This window comes from Cinclus cinclus, chromosome 1 (assembly GCF_963662255.1).
Source record: "Cinclus cinclus chromosome 1, bCinCin1.1, whole genome shotgun sequence".
In the NCBI taxonomy this organism is placed as follows: Eukaryota; Metazoa; Chordata; class Aves; order Passeriformes; family Cinclidae; genus Cinclus; species Cinclus cinclus.
The window spans coordinates 111,581,426-111,596,651 of NC_085046.1; the positions used below are offsets into that span (position 1 = coordinate 111,581,426).

General features: G+C 34.0%; 1 protein-coding gene across 1 annotated transcript in view; it reads left to right on the forward strand.

Annotated features, from left to right (window-relative positions):
• The window catches only part of SNTG1 (syntrophin gamma 1), a 168,264-nt gene that overhangs the window by 136,722 nt on the left and 16,316 nt on the right, over positions 1 to 15,226 (forward strand). The window contains exons 15-16 of the mRNA XM_062513798.1: positions 4,494 to 4,646; positions 9,946 to 10,038. Of these exons, the coding sequence (XP_062369782.1) occupies positions 4,494 to 4,646; positions 9,946 to 10,038 (246 nt within the window). The remainder of the gene's footprint in view (positions 1 to 4,493; positions 4,647 to 9,945; positions 10,039 to 15,226) is intronic.

Consider the following 15,226-nt stretch of genomic DNA (forward strand, 5'->3'; position numbering starts at 1 on the left):
AGAATAGTGTTTCAAAAGAGAAGAGGTTACCCCTGCAGAAGAGAAGCCGAAGTCACTATTTAGTGATAAAGAAGCATTCTGCCTTGATTTGGAAGGACCTGCCTAATGAGCCATGCTTAGTTCCCATGGACAAATTTATTACTCTCACTTAACATGGATATCATTATTAATTAGGCAAGCAGGAGTCATACTGTCCTGTCAGCAGAGATGCTGGATTACCCTGAAGCTGGGTGTATGCCAATGTCTTTTGTCACAGCCCATCCTTCAGCAGGACTACATTCCCTTTAGTGAGAAGTAGCATACTGCTAAAATTTTTGTGTGTTTCCCTTCAGACAGTTTTATTAATTCACAACGAGAATATCAGAGGCAAACAGTACAACTAATCATTATCAGTATAAAAAGGTTCTTAAAAATCAACATGAAATTGGCTCATTTCCATCATTGACTAGTAAGTGAATATAATAATACAGGGTCATAGCAGATTCTTAAATGGGTAGAATGACATTCATATTTTAGTTGAAGTAGTGGTTTAGTAAATGTTAATTAATGAAGATTTTCCTGCTTCATCCGGGCTTGGTTTTGAGACTCCTGAAAAGTTTTTTAAAATTTGAGGACTTTTGGACAATTCTTGGTTGGATTCCTTAAAAAAAAAAAAAACCAACAACAAAAAAACCAAAATAAAACAAACAAACAAACAAACAAAACAAAAAAAACCCTTTAAATTCCTGCCTTTATAAGGACGTTTGGATAGCTGTATTTCTGTATTTTAGCTTTGCCTGTATATTGTTTTTTCCAGTTCTCCATTGTACAAGTCATTGTATTCTATAAACTTAGAATACGGATTTTTAATGCAAAGAAATGCAAAACTAAAGGAAGATCTTGGAGAAAAAGCATAAAAAGCTGCAGAAGCAGTACTAAAGGAAAACTTGAATATAACTATTTTTATAAGTAGGGTGGAATACTGCTGTTTAGGAAAGGAATATTTCATATGCATGTTAGCAATTTCAGAAAAACTGAAATACATTATTTAAATATATTTGATTTAAGCTTCTGTTTTCATGGACCTAACCATAGATGTTCGTATCAAAGTCACAACCTTATATATTAGAGCTGTTCTCAAATTGAAATTATTATTTGGTTAAATTATTATTTCTGGGGAACTGTTGAATTTTGTTTTCATTCTGAATAGGAACTTCACAGAATGTAAGTTCCAATAATAAGTGAATCCATTATGTGTGTTGTTTGTCACAATATAATGCAATAGTTGAAATATTCTAAACTTGTTATATGCACAACACTAAGGGGAAATACTACCTAGTACTGATTAAGTGTTTCCTAAATCAAAGCATGCTCCCATCTTCATACATAAGTAGTAAAAACTTGGATGATTATGGTAGATCCCATTTAGCTCTTTTTTCGTCCTCTAGGTTTGATGCAATGCTTAGTAAAATCTAGTACAAATATTACTACCAATGTTGATAATATAATAGCTAAGTGTTTATTTGATCACTTCAAAGCCTCCAGAGATTTTTGCATTTTTCAAAAGCTTTTCAACAGAGATCAATCTCAGTAAAGCTTCTAACATTTTGTTTTCCACAGTCTACACAATAATGCTTCTCTTTTTACTAGAGAGCATATTCTTCTCAGTAGGAGACAAAAAAAGCCAGTAGGACTGGAAGAGTCTAAGAGTGCAATTTAAAAGCATCAAACCTTAGCTATGCCCAAATAAATAGAGATATGCTTTCTGGAACTGCATGCACTAAGCTCTCTCCCATTTGAAAAAAGGGGTTATTTACTTCAGTTATTTTAAAGCCAATGATACCTGTAATCCCACATAGTCATGTTTCAGAAAAGCTTTAAAAGTCTACATTATTAATAATTTCTTATTCTCTTCTAACTGTTGTCAAGAATAGGTAAAGATGAGTTCAAAAAATTTTAGTTTCTTCTGTGGTTGTAGCTATGAAGAACTAGAACCCTCCCCAGGAAATACATGTAGCTTTCACACAAGTCTTGCCATACTCCGTGCTGAATAGGTCCTTTGGGTTGTGGGCCAACAAGCCCATTCAATTGGATTTAACTCTGGAAGCACTGGGAGTTCAAGCCCCCATTTAAGATCTGTTAGACAAGAAGTGCTGTCATTCTGAAAGAATTAGCTTTTCTGCCCTGGAGGAGTGAGAGTTTTCCAGTGCTTTTGCTCATCAGAATTGAGATTGTTCAGCCTGGGAGAGAGACAGCTTCATGGTGAACTTATTGTGGCCTTTCAGTATCTAAAGGGATCCTATAAAAAAGATGGAGAGGGACTTTTTTCAAGAGCATGTAGTGACAGGACAAGGAGCAAATGCTTCAAACTGAAAGAGAGTAGGTTTAGATTGGAAGTTAGGAAGAAATTCTTTATTGTGGGGATAGTGAGGCTCTGGAACAGGTTGCCCAGAGAAGTTATGGATGTCCCACCCCTGGAAGTACTCAAGGCCAGACTGGATGGGCTCTGAGTAACCTGGTCAAGTGAAAGGTTTCACTGCCCATGGCATAAAGGGTTGGAGCTGGATAATCTTTATGGTCCCTTCCAACCCAACCACTCTATTATGCTGTGTTTTGTTGCTACACATATCCACAAGGTTAAACATTTTTCACGGTGCTGCTGCTTTGTGTACTTTGAGGCTGTGTGTGCAATGGAGCACAGATGTCATTAGCAACAACCTGGATATTATAACCTCTATTTTGAATCCTGGTCAGGACATACTGTGGACAGAATTGATGCTTCAGTTTTAGAAGAAGGGCCTCAATGAAAAGGAAAAAAAAAAAAAGGGGGGGGGGGGGGGGGGGAAAGTGTTACTAAAAAAGAGACAAAGGGTGTTTCTGATAGGACATAGACTATTACTTAGCTACACCTAACTGGTTCAACTGTACATCCTTGTGAATATTTTGAAGAAAGATCTGGAAGAACATTATTTTTATTGGAAATGCTCTCTTTTAAGATCAAACATGTTCATGATGATTTTTTTACATGACTTAACACTGTAGAGATACTAAGCTTAGCACTTGATGGAAGTAAGAAAGGAGATTTTTCCACAGTGACTGGTCATTTTTAAATCCTAGCAACACTTTTTTTGGTCATGATGATTGCAGAGAGGGTATGATGCCTCCATAGCTGATTCTTCTAGAAATTGTAAAGCAGGCTTCGGCCAGAAGCATTCATGAATGCATGCTGTACTGGCTTTCTTGAACAGGTTTGTCACATCTCTACTGAATGAATGGAAAGGGGAAATTAGGGCTTGTTCTCCCAGTGCCTACTTGTATACCTGAGAGTGATAGTTTCAGACAGGTTCCTGTTTTATACATTTTGTTCTCAATCAGCTTTAGGTTCCTGGTTTCCTGCCCCAGGGAGAGCTGACTTGAACAATGTAAGCTGCTCTTCCAGCTTGTATCAGCTGGTTGTGCTCCCCTTGGTCTCTTCATGTTGTGTATAACCAGAAGGCAATGCTGTCCTGTGAGTCTCCTTTACTGAACTTAACTCTGCCCTTTGCTATGGGTTAGCTTTGTGGAAATTGCATACAGGCTACCTATACCCAAATCTCCAGATGCATTGGCAAGACCAGCTGGTGAGCCTGTGACTTGTAGCAACTTCTCTAATGTAGCAGGGACTAAATTAATTAAACCTGTTTCTGCAAACCTATTTTTCACAAGAGCAAATTACATGCAAGAATTTTAACACAAAGCATCCTTTATATTGCATAAATAAATTTTTAAAAAATGGAAAACATTTTAATGAATGGATTTCCTGATTAACTTGCTTATTCTTTGGTTTAGTACTGATTACAAATGCTAGCAATCATTAATTATTAAATATTTATAACCTGATATCCATTGTGTGATGTTATGTTGAAAGTAAAGCCAAAAGTAATTTCTTCCTCTAGGACCAAAGCCAGTAACCATACCATGGGCAGCCACTATAGTCTCTACTGGCAGTATCCATTTAAAGGCTAATTATATGTTGGATTTTGTAAGCCTCCAGAAATATTAACTTGTTTTCTCTAGCCTCTATAAAGAAAATAGAACATATGGACATTTCATGCCTCTTAAAATAAATATATTCCTTTGACCAACCTTCCAGAGTAGGGTGTGTAAGTCAAACAGGTCAGAGAAGCTATATTTGTGTTCTTCATGTGTGAATAGGAAGTAGAAAACTTTTATAGAATATATCTTATCTAAAAGGGTATAGCTGATAACATTTTTGAGAAGTGATTTGATAAAATATTTAAAGTTACTGCCTGAGGTATGCTGTTCTGTACTATTCTGAATACAGGCATCCTTTTTAAAATTCTTTGAAATGTCAATGTTTAGACCAAACCCCTGATTTTCATTTCCTCAGTGACTGTGGTTACTCCTTGTAATTTAAAGTGCCATTTAAAAATGCTGGGCTTGAAGCATAAATGTTTGCAATTAAAAATATTAATTGATGTATGCCAGATTATATAACTTCAGGTTTTCATCAGGACAGTGATCTACTGGACCGTCGGAAACATTGCTTCAGTGTCCAGTCTGAATCTGGAGAAGATCTTTACTTCTCTGTGGAGCTAGATTCTGACCTAACACTATGGGAAAAAGCCTTCCAAACAGCAACTTTTTTAGAAGTTGAACGGATACAGGTGAGAATAACTACCTTGGTGTTCATCTTTTGGTACATTAAAAACTTATGTCCATATGAAATAATGATGTAATTTAAGAAATATTATGACCTTCTGCAGCTCTCAAGTTGTTACTCTTTTATGTAAGTAATTGCTTTTTCTTTTCCCAAACAGCTTGCTATCTAGCCTTCAGAAGAGGTCACCTGAAGTACAATCTTTGGGTTATTATGACAATGTGATACATATTTTTTAACTGAAGTTCATGGACAGACAAGGAAAAATTTTCTATGGATCAGGGACAAAATCCAGATGTTAAGATATTCTTAGTGGCTTACATGCTACTTTATTTGTTAATGAATATCACAAGAGAACTTTGCAGGAATTAAGTTCTCAATGTAATACCAGGAATGAGAGCATACTGAGTGAAGTGATTATCGGATACAAGCAAGAACAAAAGCTGTACCTCAGACACATTGTTCTTTTTTCACATATTTCTTGTTCCTTGTTTATTTACTCTATTGTCAGATGATAGTGGAGAGATTCACAGTATTCAAATACAGATTACTAGTGACATTTTATAGCAAAATCACATATCAAGTCTTTAAACATAACTTCTCACATGACCAAAAAGTCATGACTTTTTGACTTAAAAAAGGAGAAAAAGTGACCCACCACAATTATAAAAAATTCACCTAATTCAAATTGTAATATTGATTTTCTAATCATAAAATGTACATGTGGTTAGAACAGCTTTAGCTGATGTTGGCAGGAGTTACACAAAGCTACCTGAGCCATATTAGCATATTAGTCTGTGCAAGTATTGGCTCACACATCTTCTGTGTCCTCCTGGGATTGCAAGTACTGGCATGTTTTTATTCAGACAAACTGTTAGTTAGTTATATATTAGCCCTTTTCTGACCTGTGAACCACCACAGGCAGATGGACTGAATTGGTATATACTAATCAAGATACAATTTGCAAAAACGACACTGCTGTCAGTTTTAATGCACAGTACCTTTGTTGCAAGAGGAGTCAGGGGAGGTTCATATTCAATTATGCTTCTACCTTTTATAGAAACTGTTCTTATCTTTGAAGCTGTACTTGCATGCTGGAAAATCTAAGACTAGCATTGCTGTGTAAAACTTGCAATAACAGTGACCTCTGCCACTAAATATTTGACAGTTTTTGTCTTTCTTATGTAATGCACTGCAGTGTACTTTGTAGAAGCACTGCTGTGCCATCAGTAAAAAAATATATGGCATTTTTCTTGAATGACTTTTGTCTCAGAAGCCACTTTATATTTGTTCTGTTTTCAGATTGATTCATACTGTAGTATTCCTGGTTTAGATTTTTCTTTTGTGTTTTAGAATTACATTTATTCAATATTGCCCTCATGCTTCTCCAAAATAATTTCCTGTATAATCTTAACTTCAGATTCATCTTAATACTTTCACCTGTTTTTTTTTTTGTTTCTTTTGTTTTTGTCTCTCCTGATGTTCAATGTAGCAATCAAGAATTCAGAGTAATGATTTCCTAATTGATTGATTGATTGATTGATTATAGCAGATCTGTGAGAGTGGGCAAACAGGCTTCTCATGATAGAATATTATTGTGGGACTCCCACTTATTATTTCACCTTTTTTTCTTTATTATCTATATCTTGATTTGGAAAAAATATAGAATATTTTTAATATAACTGGGTTTCGCCTCCTCATTTTTCTTTCAGCAGTCCATTACTGCTTTTATCTACCAACTTGCTGATGCAGATAAAATCAAGCAGTTTAATTTGTTTCCAGCAAGATCTTTCATCATTTCCAACAAGATCTTTCATGCTCTGTGAGAATAAAAATGGTAACAGGTTCAAACTAAGGCAAAGACTGTACACTTTTACTGAAATTTTGGTTTATGCAATCATGTTTATATGAATATTCATATTTAAAGTGAATGCTAATCCAGTAGGTTTGTCTTACAATAAAATAATAAACATTTGAAAATTTAACTTCAGTTTCAAACTACCATTTAAAATTATTCAACTGCATTGTGTGCCACTCCATAATCATGCAGATGGTAACTTACTCCTGAAGAGTCCAGAACTTAACCTCCAGAAGATGTTAATCAAGGGCCAATTCTAATCTAACTCCAAAGAATATATAAAAAAATCAAATATTTTTAAATACATTACTATAAATATATAATTAATTATATTTCAACCTACTTCATAACTTCTGACAGAGGTATATCTAAACCAAAAGTTAAGCGGCTGTTTTTTCTTGAAAAAGAAATGTGTTAGAGGAGGCATGGTCAAATTGATAATAATTTAGCAATAACATGCTACAATGATACAGTGGTGTCATTTTGGTATGTTGAAGTCACTTTTTAATTAGTTTTGTAATGTAGCAAGTGATGATAATCCATTTTCATAATTGCCTATTAAAAAAAATAGATGAAAATCCTTTTTCCTTACTCTCTCACACCATTATTGCACAAAGAATCTGAGACTACTATAACTTGCATGATGATGTGCAATTATATATATGACTGTCACATTCCCTTTGTGTTCCTACTACTTTAAGCTAATACTTTCACCTCTTCCATCATGATTTTTTTTCTTGCTGTCCTTGCTTTTATTGTAGGTGTTTGTTCTCCAATGTAAGGATTATTTTGTAAGCTGTTTTCTGTTGCAGTACTTTAACATAGGTTTTCATTGAAGTTGAATCTGAATTTAAAAGTCTGAATTAACTCTTAGATTTATAGTTCACTTTGTTTCAGCTTCAGAGATGGATTACATGAAGTTCACAATATATTGTTCTTTCCATCATTTAAACCATGTGTGTTGAGGGAATAGTTTCTAAGGAGCAACTTCAAGTTGTATCCCTCAGCCTCTGCCTGACCCGTTGAATTGTTAGTAAACCAAACTTAACTTTCTGTATTCTGTGGAAGAACAGTAAATGACTGATGAAGTGTATTCTGCTTTTGGTTCTTCAGTTCTGATGAGGTTTTCATGAGTTCTTGTGAGAAATCAGCAAGCAAGTCCAAACATCTACAGTATATATTATTCATAGTTACTTTTAAAGCTTTAAAATTATAAATGCATAAGAAACTTTAGATTATCATTTATCTTGATGACAATTTTTGCCTTTCTGTTTTCTCCAAATATCTGAATTAAAAGGCAACTTAAAGAAAATAAAGATAAAAAAAGTCTTAAGAGTTAAGTAGTGTCTGAAAGTTTGCATCCCTACTCTGGCCTGTCACCAGAATCATGTGCAAGTGGATACAGCAGCTGCAAAAATCAAGGGACATTCTTCCCCAAGGAAACGAAATCCTTGATGGCCAGAGAACTTTTTGTTATTTTCATGGTTTTTTTCTGCTCCAAATTGCTTTGAACATCATAGTCTGAGGGCATAGAATGGTCCTTTATGTAAGTAAAGAATAACAAAATAATCATCTGCTACTAGTGATCTGCGGTTTCTTCCTGCAAATAACTACACTGAGCTGAACTAAATGATATTTCTCCACAATATGCCTTTTAGAAATACCCTGCAGTCTTGGAAGTAGGTTGCTTTCTCAATGCAGCCTTGAACCAAGGCTGGTAAGTCCTGTTTCTCATAAATCCTAAGTTCCCAGTGAGGGTAATTAGCCAGGCACAGTGCTGGGCTTAAGCAGAGGGAGCTGAGCCAGCTTAGCGTGGTGCTGCAGTGCACACTGTAGTTTGGCCTCTGGTGCTGGGGTGGGAGGTTAGATAACTTTAGATGACAGTATGTATTTCAAATCTGATGCACATTTTCCTTGCCAAATTTAATATCCAGTAAAGGCTGTAAATCTGTTCCAGATCTTGAAACGTTTACAAATAAAAATGTAATTTGCATATTGTAAGATGCTTGCAAGATAATTCCACAAAACCATACATTTTTTGCTTTGCCTGCAAAACTTGAAAATTTTTGCATATGTGACTTAATTAACTGTAAGTAACTGTGAAATATATTGCTTTACACTTTCTTCTTCTACTAATGAGATAGTACCAAAGGCAATGTCCTCTTCTTTTTCAACACTGATTTGCAATCAAATTTTACACATTCATAACAGTCTTACGGTGTAGCTGATCAAAGAAAAAAAAATGGAAAACACTTAACACTTTTATTTGTTAATATAAACACTAAGTATGAAATTATTTTCTGTTTAGAAGCCATTAAAGCACCTTCCAGCTTCTTGTGTTCTGAGACGATCATCCAGAATCCAAAGAGCCCACCAAAGAATATATAACTAAAGACATGTGATTTATCATTGATAATCAAAATGCCAAAAGCAGTCATAGGTTCTTTTGTAATACAATTCATAACCCACATTGTTCTCATATTTGCAGTTTATATTTTGATTTTGCTAACACATTATAGGTCATGGAAGTCTTTGTTCTTGTTTCATAATTTTAGCAGCTAAAGCAATATTTGAAGAATATAGCTGTATTTCATTTAACCTGGAGGGTAAAATGTCCTATAAAATAAGAATCATTTATCTAAAGAACTTGAGTTTGATTTGAAAATTTAAAATTTTTTTTACATATTTTGTGATGAAAAAGACAAGTCTGTCATTTGGTACTTGAAGTCAGCCTTCCAGCACAGCAGTAGTTTTGGTGCTGAAAAAATACACTTGCAAATGTCTAACAGTGTGTATTAAAGTGTGATGTTATGGAAATAAATAAAAGCATGTATTTAAAAACTGTAGAAAGATAAATTCTTTCAGAATTCCAAGATTTCTCTTAGAAACATTTGAGAGATATTGATCTGCTATCTGAAGAAAAAAAAAAAGGTATTTCAGATAATTCCATTAGCTGTTAAATGGTATGAAATACTGGCTTTCCCCCGAGATTTAGGACAAAAAAAAAACCCACAAAAAACAGTGTACCAAAGAGATACTTTATATATGCTTTTTTTTTCCCCTTGGAAAGATAAAAGGAATATATTAATCTTAAAAGTTGTTACTGGGTAAGAAAAGCAAATAAGGAGGTTTGAAAATAATATCATTTTCCTTTTAAAAATGTTATTAGTAAGCCACTGAGGCAATTCAGACCCTCTTTCATTTTTTCCCTAATGGAAGCAAAGCCTGTTTTCATATGACTTAGACAACTTCATCACTGATAAAAAGTCCTTTGATTTGAAATACACTGACCAAAAAAAAAATTACATACTTACACTCAAATTGCTTCTTTCTGACAATAATTTTGAGATACATAGACATTAGAATGAAGAGTCAGTAACAGTGGTCCTAGAAAAAATTTAAGAAATGTCTTCTATGGTAACTCGCATGTCTGATTTTTCTTTTACAGTGCAAGACGTATGCCTGTGTTTTAGAGAGTCATCTTATGGGACTTACCATCGACTTTAGCATGGGCTTTGTCTGTTTTGATGCTGCCACAAAGGTAAAGTTCGAAGAAACTTTTTCATCACACTGTTATTCCTCATTTCTTCTAATATTTTGAGAAAAGTAGTGCATCCTTAAAATGTCCTTCTCTTTGTAATAGAAACTGATCATCTTTTGTCAAATCTCGCATGCTTTAATCATAATTCGAGACTGATTTCTACTTGTGTGAGAAGTAGTATTCTGTTATGTGCTTGTTATTGAGAAGTGAATAATGATACCAATGTGAAACAAGCATCAGATCTTTATTCTTTAATTTCACGTGAAAGCCCACACTGATTCAGCTTGATGATTTGTTTTGCTGTTGTGTCCTTTGTTTTGAGAAAGGATAATTTTCTTGGTTTCAGTCTCATCTGTGAGCTTGCAAATAATCTTCCATTCTCATCTCTTGTTTTGTGGAAAGGAGTGTGTGCTATTACAGCAATTCCACAATTCCCAGTTTATATTTTAATTTTATTGTTCAGGTGTCTCTAAAAAGATAAATCAGCCATAGTCTATATGTCTCACCCATCAGCTTTTCCTGTCAGCCTTAAAAAACCTCGGTAAAACTGATGAAAGGGTTTGCTTTGTCAGGCAAATAGTATGGAATCAATTTCCGTATTATATTATTGCACTTTGAAGTCTCAGTAAAATCACTGAGACCCTGAGTATGTCATATGTTGACATTTGCACTAATTGCTGGCAAATCCTAAAATGTGCTCAGGCTTTCCTGCTACTGCTTGACACTGCTGCTAATGGTGCAACCTTTCTTCTGAGAGGAGCAGTGAAATCTTTCTTCTGAGTTCCACTTCTTTTCAATACCTATTTTCCTTTGCTGCAACACTGACACCAGCAATTGTGGAAAATGCCCTTTTGACTCTAGAAATTTTTCCTATGCTCTATCTTAAGTCAAGCCTTCCCACCTCATTGCTCCACTAATCCAAAACCTTTTATTCTTCCTGCTCCATTCTGTTTGTTTGCAAAAAGTGACGAATTTTAGATTCAAACACTTACATAACCTTGCTTCATTTTGTTAAGCAAGTAGTCTTGTATAATTCATCAATGAAATGTGACTGCTTAGAAGGGTATTTCATAAAAAATCAGTACAACAGAATTAAAATGCAGTAGCTCAGTAAAAAAAAAAAAGCCATTTCCTCCCATCCTCCAAAAATATTTTATATAAATATATAAGTACATAAATAATTTCTTTTGTATATCTAACCTAAATGTACCCTTTCAGTTTGAACCCATTACTTCTTGTATTATATGTACTGTATTGTATGTTGGAATAAAGCATTACACCATGAATTTTAAAAAAAAAGACATTGTTTTGTTAGGTAATTAGGCATTAGGCAGTGTGAGATAAAGATGGCAATTGCATTAGAAAAGAAACAATACAGTGGAAAGCAGCATAATCTGTTGCCAGGTGACTGCTACAATTAAAATTGTCAAACAAGCCATAAGGTGAACTGTCTGAAAGCTAAGTGTGTCAACCACGTTTTAATGGGTGCTCAGATTGGAAAAGCATTGCCTGGTCTCCATCATTTTGTGGAAAGATGAAGATAGTAATGCTCTTAGCCAAAAAAAATAATCAGATATTTTCATTATGATGATGACAAGTATAAATTGCGTCTATGCTGGCAATGTTCTTCAACAACATTGCTAATTTCATATAGTATTGTAATTTAAGCTAAAAATGTTACTTTCCATTAAGAAGTTCATAGGAAACAAAATCTGTTTCAAAAAAAATGTGGAAAAACAATGAAAAATGGAAACCATTTTTTCAGGACAAAGAAAACATTAATAAAATATTAATTAAATCATTCATAACTTAGTAAGATTTACATGTGCTTTAGTGAATTAAGGGTATACAAATGTCCTATGAATTAGCATACTCAGTATTAAAGATAAAAATATTAATTATAATATGATTCATAAACTTATACTTACATAAAATTCCTAATAAGTTCTTGGATTGTTTACAATTTGTATTTGAAAAATCAGTACAAACTATTATCTTTTCACTTCCAAAGATGATGTATCCACAGCTCCACTGTCTCACCACGCTGATCATATCAGATTTCTTCCTTGTGTCCAATCTGAACTCTACCTTCTTCTACTTTAAAAATGTTGTTCCTTGTCCTGTCCCTGTTGGCCTTGGTAGAAACTCTTCCTCCAGTTTTATATAAGCCTCCTTTAAGTATTGAAAAGCAGCAATTTGATCTCCCTGGAGATCTTATTGTCTTCTCCAGGTTCAACAGCCCCAACTCTTTCAGCCTGCCTTCCTGAAAGTGGTGCTCCAACCCTCTGATCATCTCGGTGCTCCTCCTCTTGTACATGTCCTCTTCTGTTATTTTGCTGCTGCTCATACCAAATTCAACCACTCATTTTTGGCTAAAAATTAACTTAAAGCCATAGTTCATAGACTTCAGAGTTCAGTGTCAGATTGAACTGTTCATTCTGTATCTCTCAGAATAACTCAGAGAATAACCCTGCAGATGCATGATATTTTAATGAATTCACAAAAGGTCTTGGACAAGTACCTAGAGCAGAAATCTCCTGAATATCATAAAATTATTTTTTTTATTCTTACTTATTAATGACATTTTCATGTTTTCCAGAACACAAATATCTTCAAAAAGAAAGTAGTTTTGTAAACAAAATAGTTTCTGAGAAGTCCTGTCTTATATTTTGTTGCTGTGGTATCATTAGTATATCTTCAGGCAATTTCAGTCTTGCATTTAATACTGTGCTCATGGTATTTTAGGTTTTCCTTCCTAATTACTAATGACTGTGAATTGTCTTTAAAGTGCACAATTACTAATAAACTGAAATGAAGGAAGCTGAGTTCTTCAACTCATGATTTCAACAACTATTAAGTTATTCAAATGTTCCAGTTATTTAAGCAATGCAACAACATTTAAATTCTTTCTTCCTCTCACATTTCGTGCAAGTGAATATATTTTGTCCAAAACACCTGGCAAATTGCAGTCAAAATTTCCCAAATGTTCTAAACCCCAAACTCACCCCCAGTGTTCATGAACAAGTGTATACAGGCTAATGGCTCTCATTATGTTTATGATTTCCAGACAAAACCCTTACAACCCTGTGTAGGCTTGTTTCCTTGTTTGCTGTCATTTAATACTTAAATAATACTTAACTAAGTAATTTGAAATTACTGGTTAAAACTGTCATCTGTGCTAAATGTATTTCAAGTCAAACATCATAACTAGATAAAGACATTGTCCCTGTGTCTGCACAGACCTATGATAAATACGAGTACACAAAGTATTAAACTGAGTTATTCAGAAAAAAATCTGTACTGGGATGTGATTATAACAGCACTGGTATAAATCATATCTCTTTCTGCTGCATATTCTCTTCTTTCTCATATTCATTTTCTGACTGATAACTCATAGAGTCAACAGTAGTTTGTCATTTACAGTATTTTGGTATGATGCTTTATAACAAGCCATTGTAATTTCCTGAAAAGAGAATGAATAGCTTTTAAGTCTACCAGGTTAAATCAGATTACGCCAACATTTCAGAAAAGTAGTTCTCAATTCAGGTAAGTAGCTTGTAAACTACCAAAGAGTATTTAGGACACGAAGTAATTTTTCTCCTTGCACCTTAAAAAATAGTGAAAAGTATATTTGTGCCCTTGTTCTGTAGCACTTTTCAGAGCCAAAGCTCCAGTGCAAGATGTCATCTTTTATTAGCAATGTATGGTTTGAAAGCAAACTGTGACACATAGTCCAAGCCAACTGGCACACATTTGATTATGATTATTTTTGTGATGTAGTCCTTCATTTGTGGTAGTTATTAACCTGGAGTCTAAAAGCCACCTACCTCCTCTGTTGGCATACACAGAAATATAATTCTAATCAATATGGAGTTTCCTCAAAGCATCTCTTCCACGGGGGATTTCCAGAAAATGTCCACCAGCTTTAACCAATTTTATTTGCTTTATTTGAAATACAGGATTTCAAATAGAATCCCCTCACTAAACTTCCCTCTCCCTTCATTGCTGGTATTCTATGAAAAGTGAATTTAGCTTTGTGAATACCATTTAGATATTTTATTTTCTTTTCTGCCCTAATCACATTTCCCAGATTCTGCTTAGTTACTCCTTGCACTACAAGATGTTTTAGTATACAGCATCTACTTCAGACATAATTTTTCACTAGAGATGTTCATGTGCTAAATGTTTTATTTATTTTGTTTTAAAATTTAAAAAATATCTAACAACATGCAAAAAGTTCTGTGTCAGGTCTTAGAAGTTATATACCAAATTTTATCCTAGGTCATTTTTTGCAGTATTCTGTATCAATGTTTAACGGGGGGAAAAAAGTCCTGCCCAACTACATCCCAGCATTCATGTCCTAAATTTGTCTAACATTAGCTAGTATATGGACATCAATGTTTTAATGAAAAATGTAACTATTTTTATGGGCAATTTCTATTAGGTATGGACATACATAGATATTATGATGAATATTTATAAATTAGATTTGCAGCCACAACAGTCACCTTAAGAATTAAGTATGAAGACTGATAGATTTAACTGAATGACAAAATCTGTACAGAAGTCAATCTAACTACTATTCTGAAAGTGATCCAGTGTATAAAACAACTTACTCAAGTGCCATTCAATAACTGATTCTTAATGTGCTTCCATACAAACTGTATGGGTGGACATACATGCAAACATGTATATTATATATATTTCTGTTTTACTGACATTCATTAAAATTGTTTTCTATAATGTACGTATTTGCATCATCAATTCTAGTAATAATATATGTATGTGTTTGTGTGAATATACATTGCCATATACCTACCTGAGCAAACTGCTGTGTCTGTACTCCATCATATTTACTGCTCATTAAAACAGCAGTCAAAAAATAAATTTGTCAGAAGAGAAAAATTTTCCCTTGTAGGGTTGAAAGTAAATTAAGGTGCTGCTGAATTATGTGGCGGTGCTAGAACAAAGTAAGAAAAGGCCCCACAATGGCCCACAAGGTGCCTATCAACGAACCTCAGTGTACCTGTCCTGTGTTCTCTTGCAGAAACCTTGAGCACTTCACCAAAAAAAGAGAATACCATGAATAATAAACAGCATTGAAAATATCTTTAATTTGGTTTTCATATAAAAAACACCTACTAAATCACACAGATCAGTCTTTCTCTTAATTTCTTTAGGAGCAATT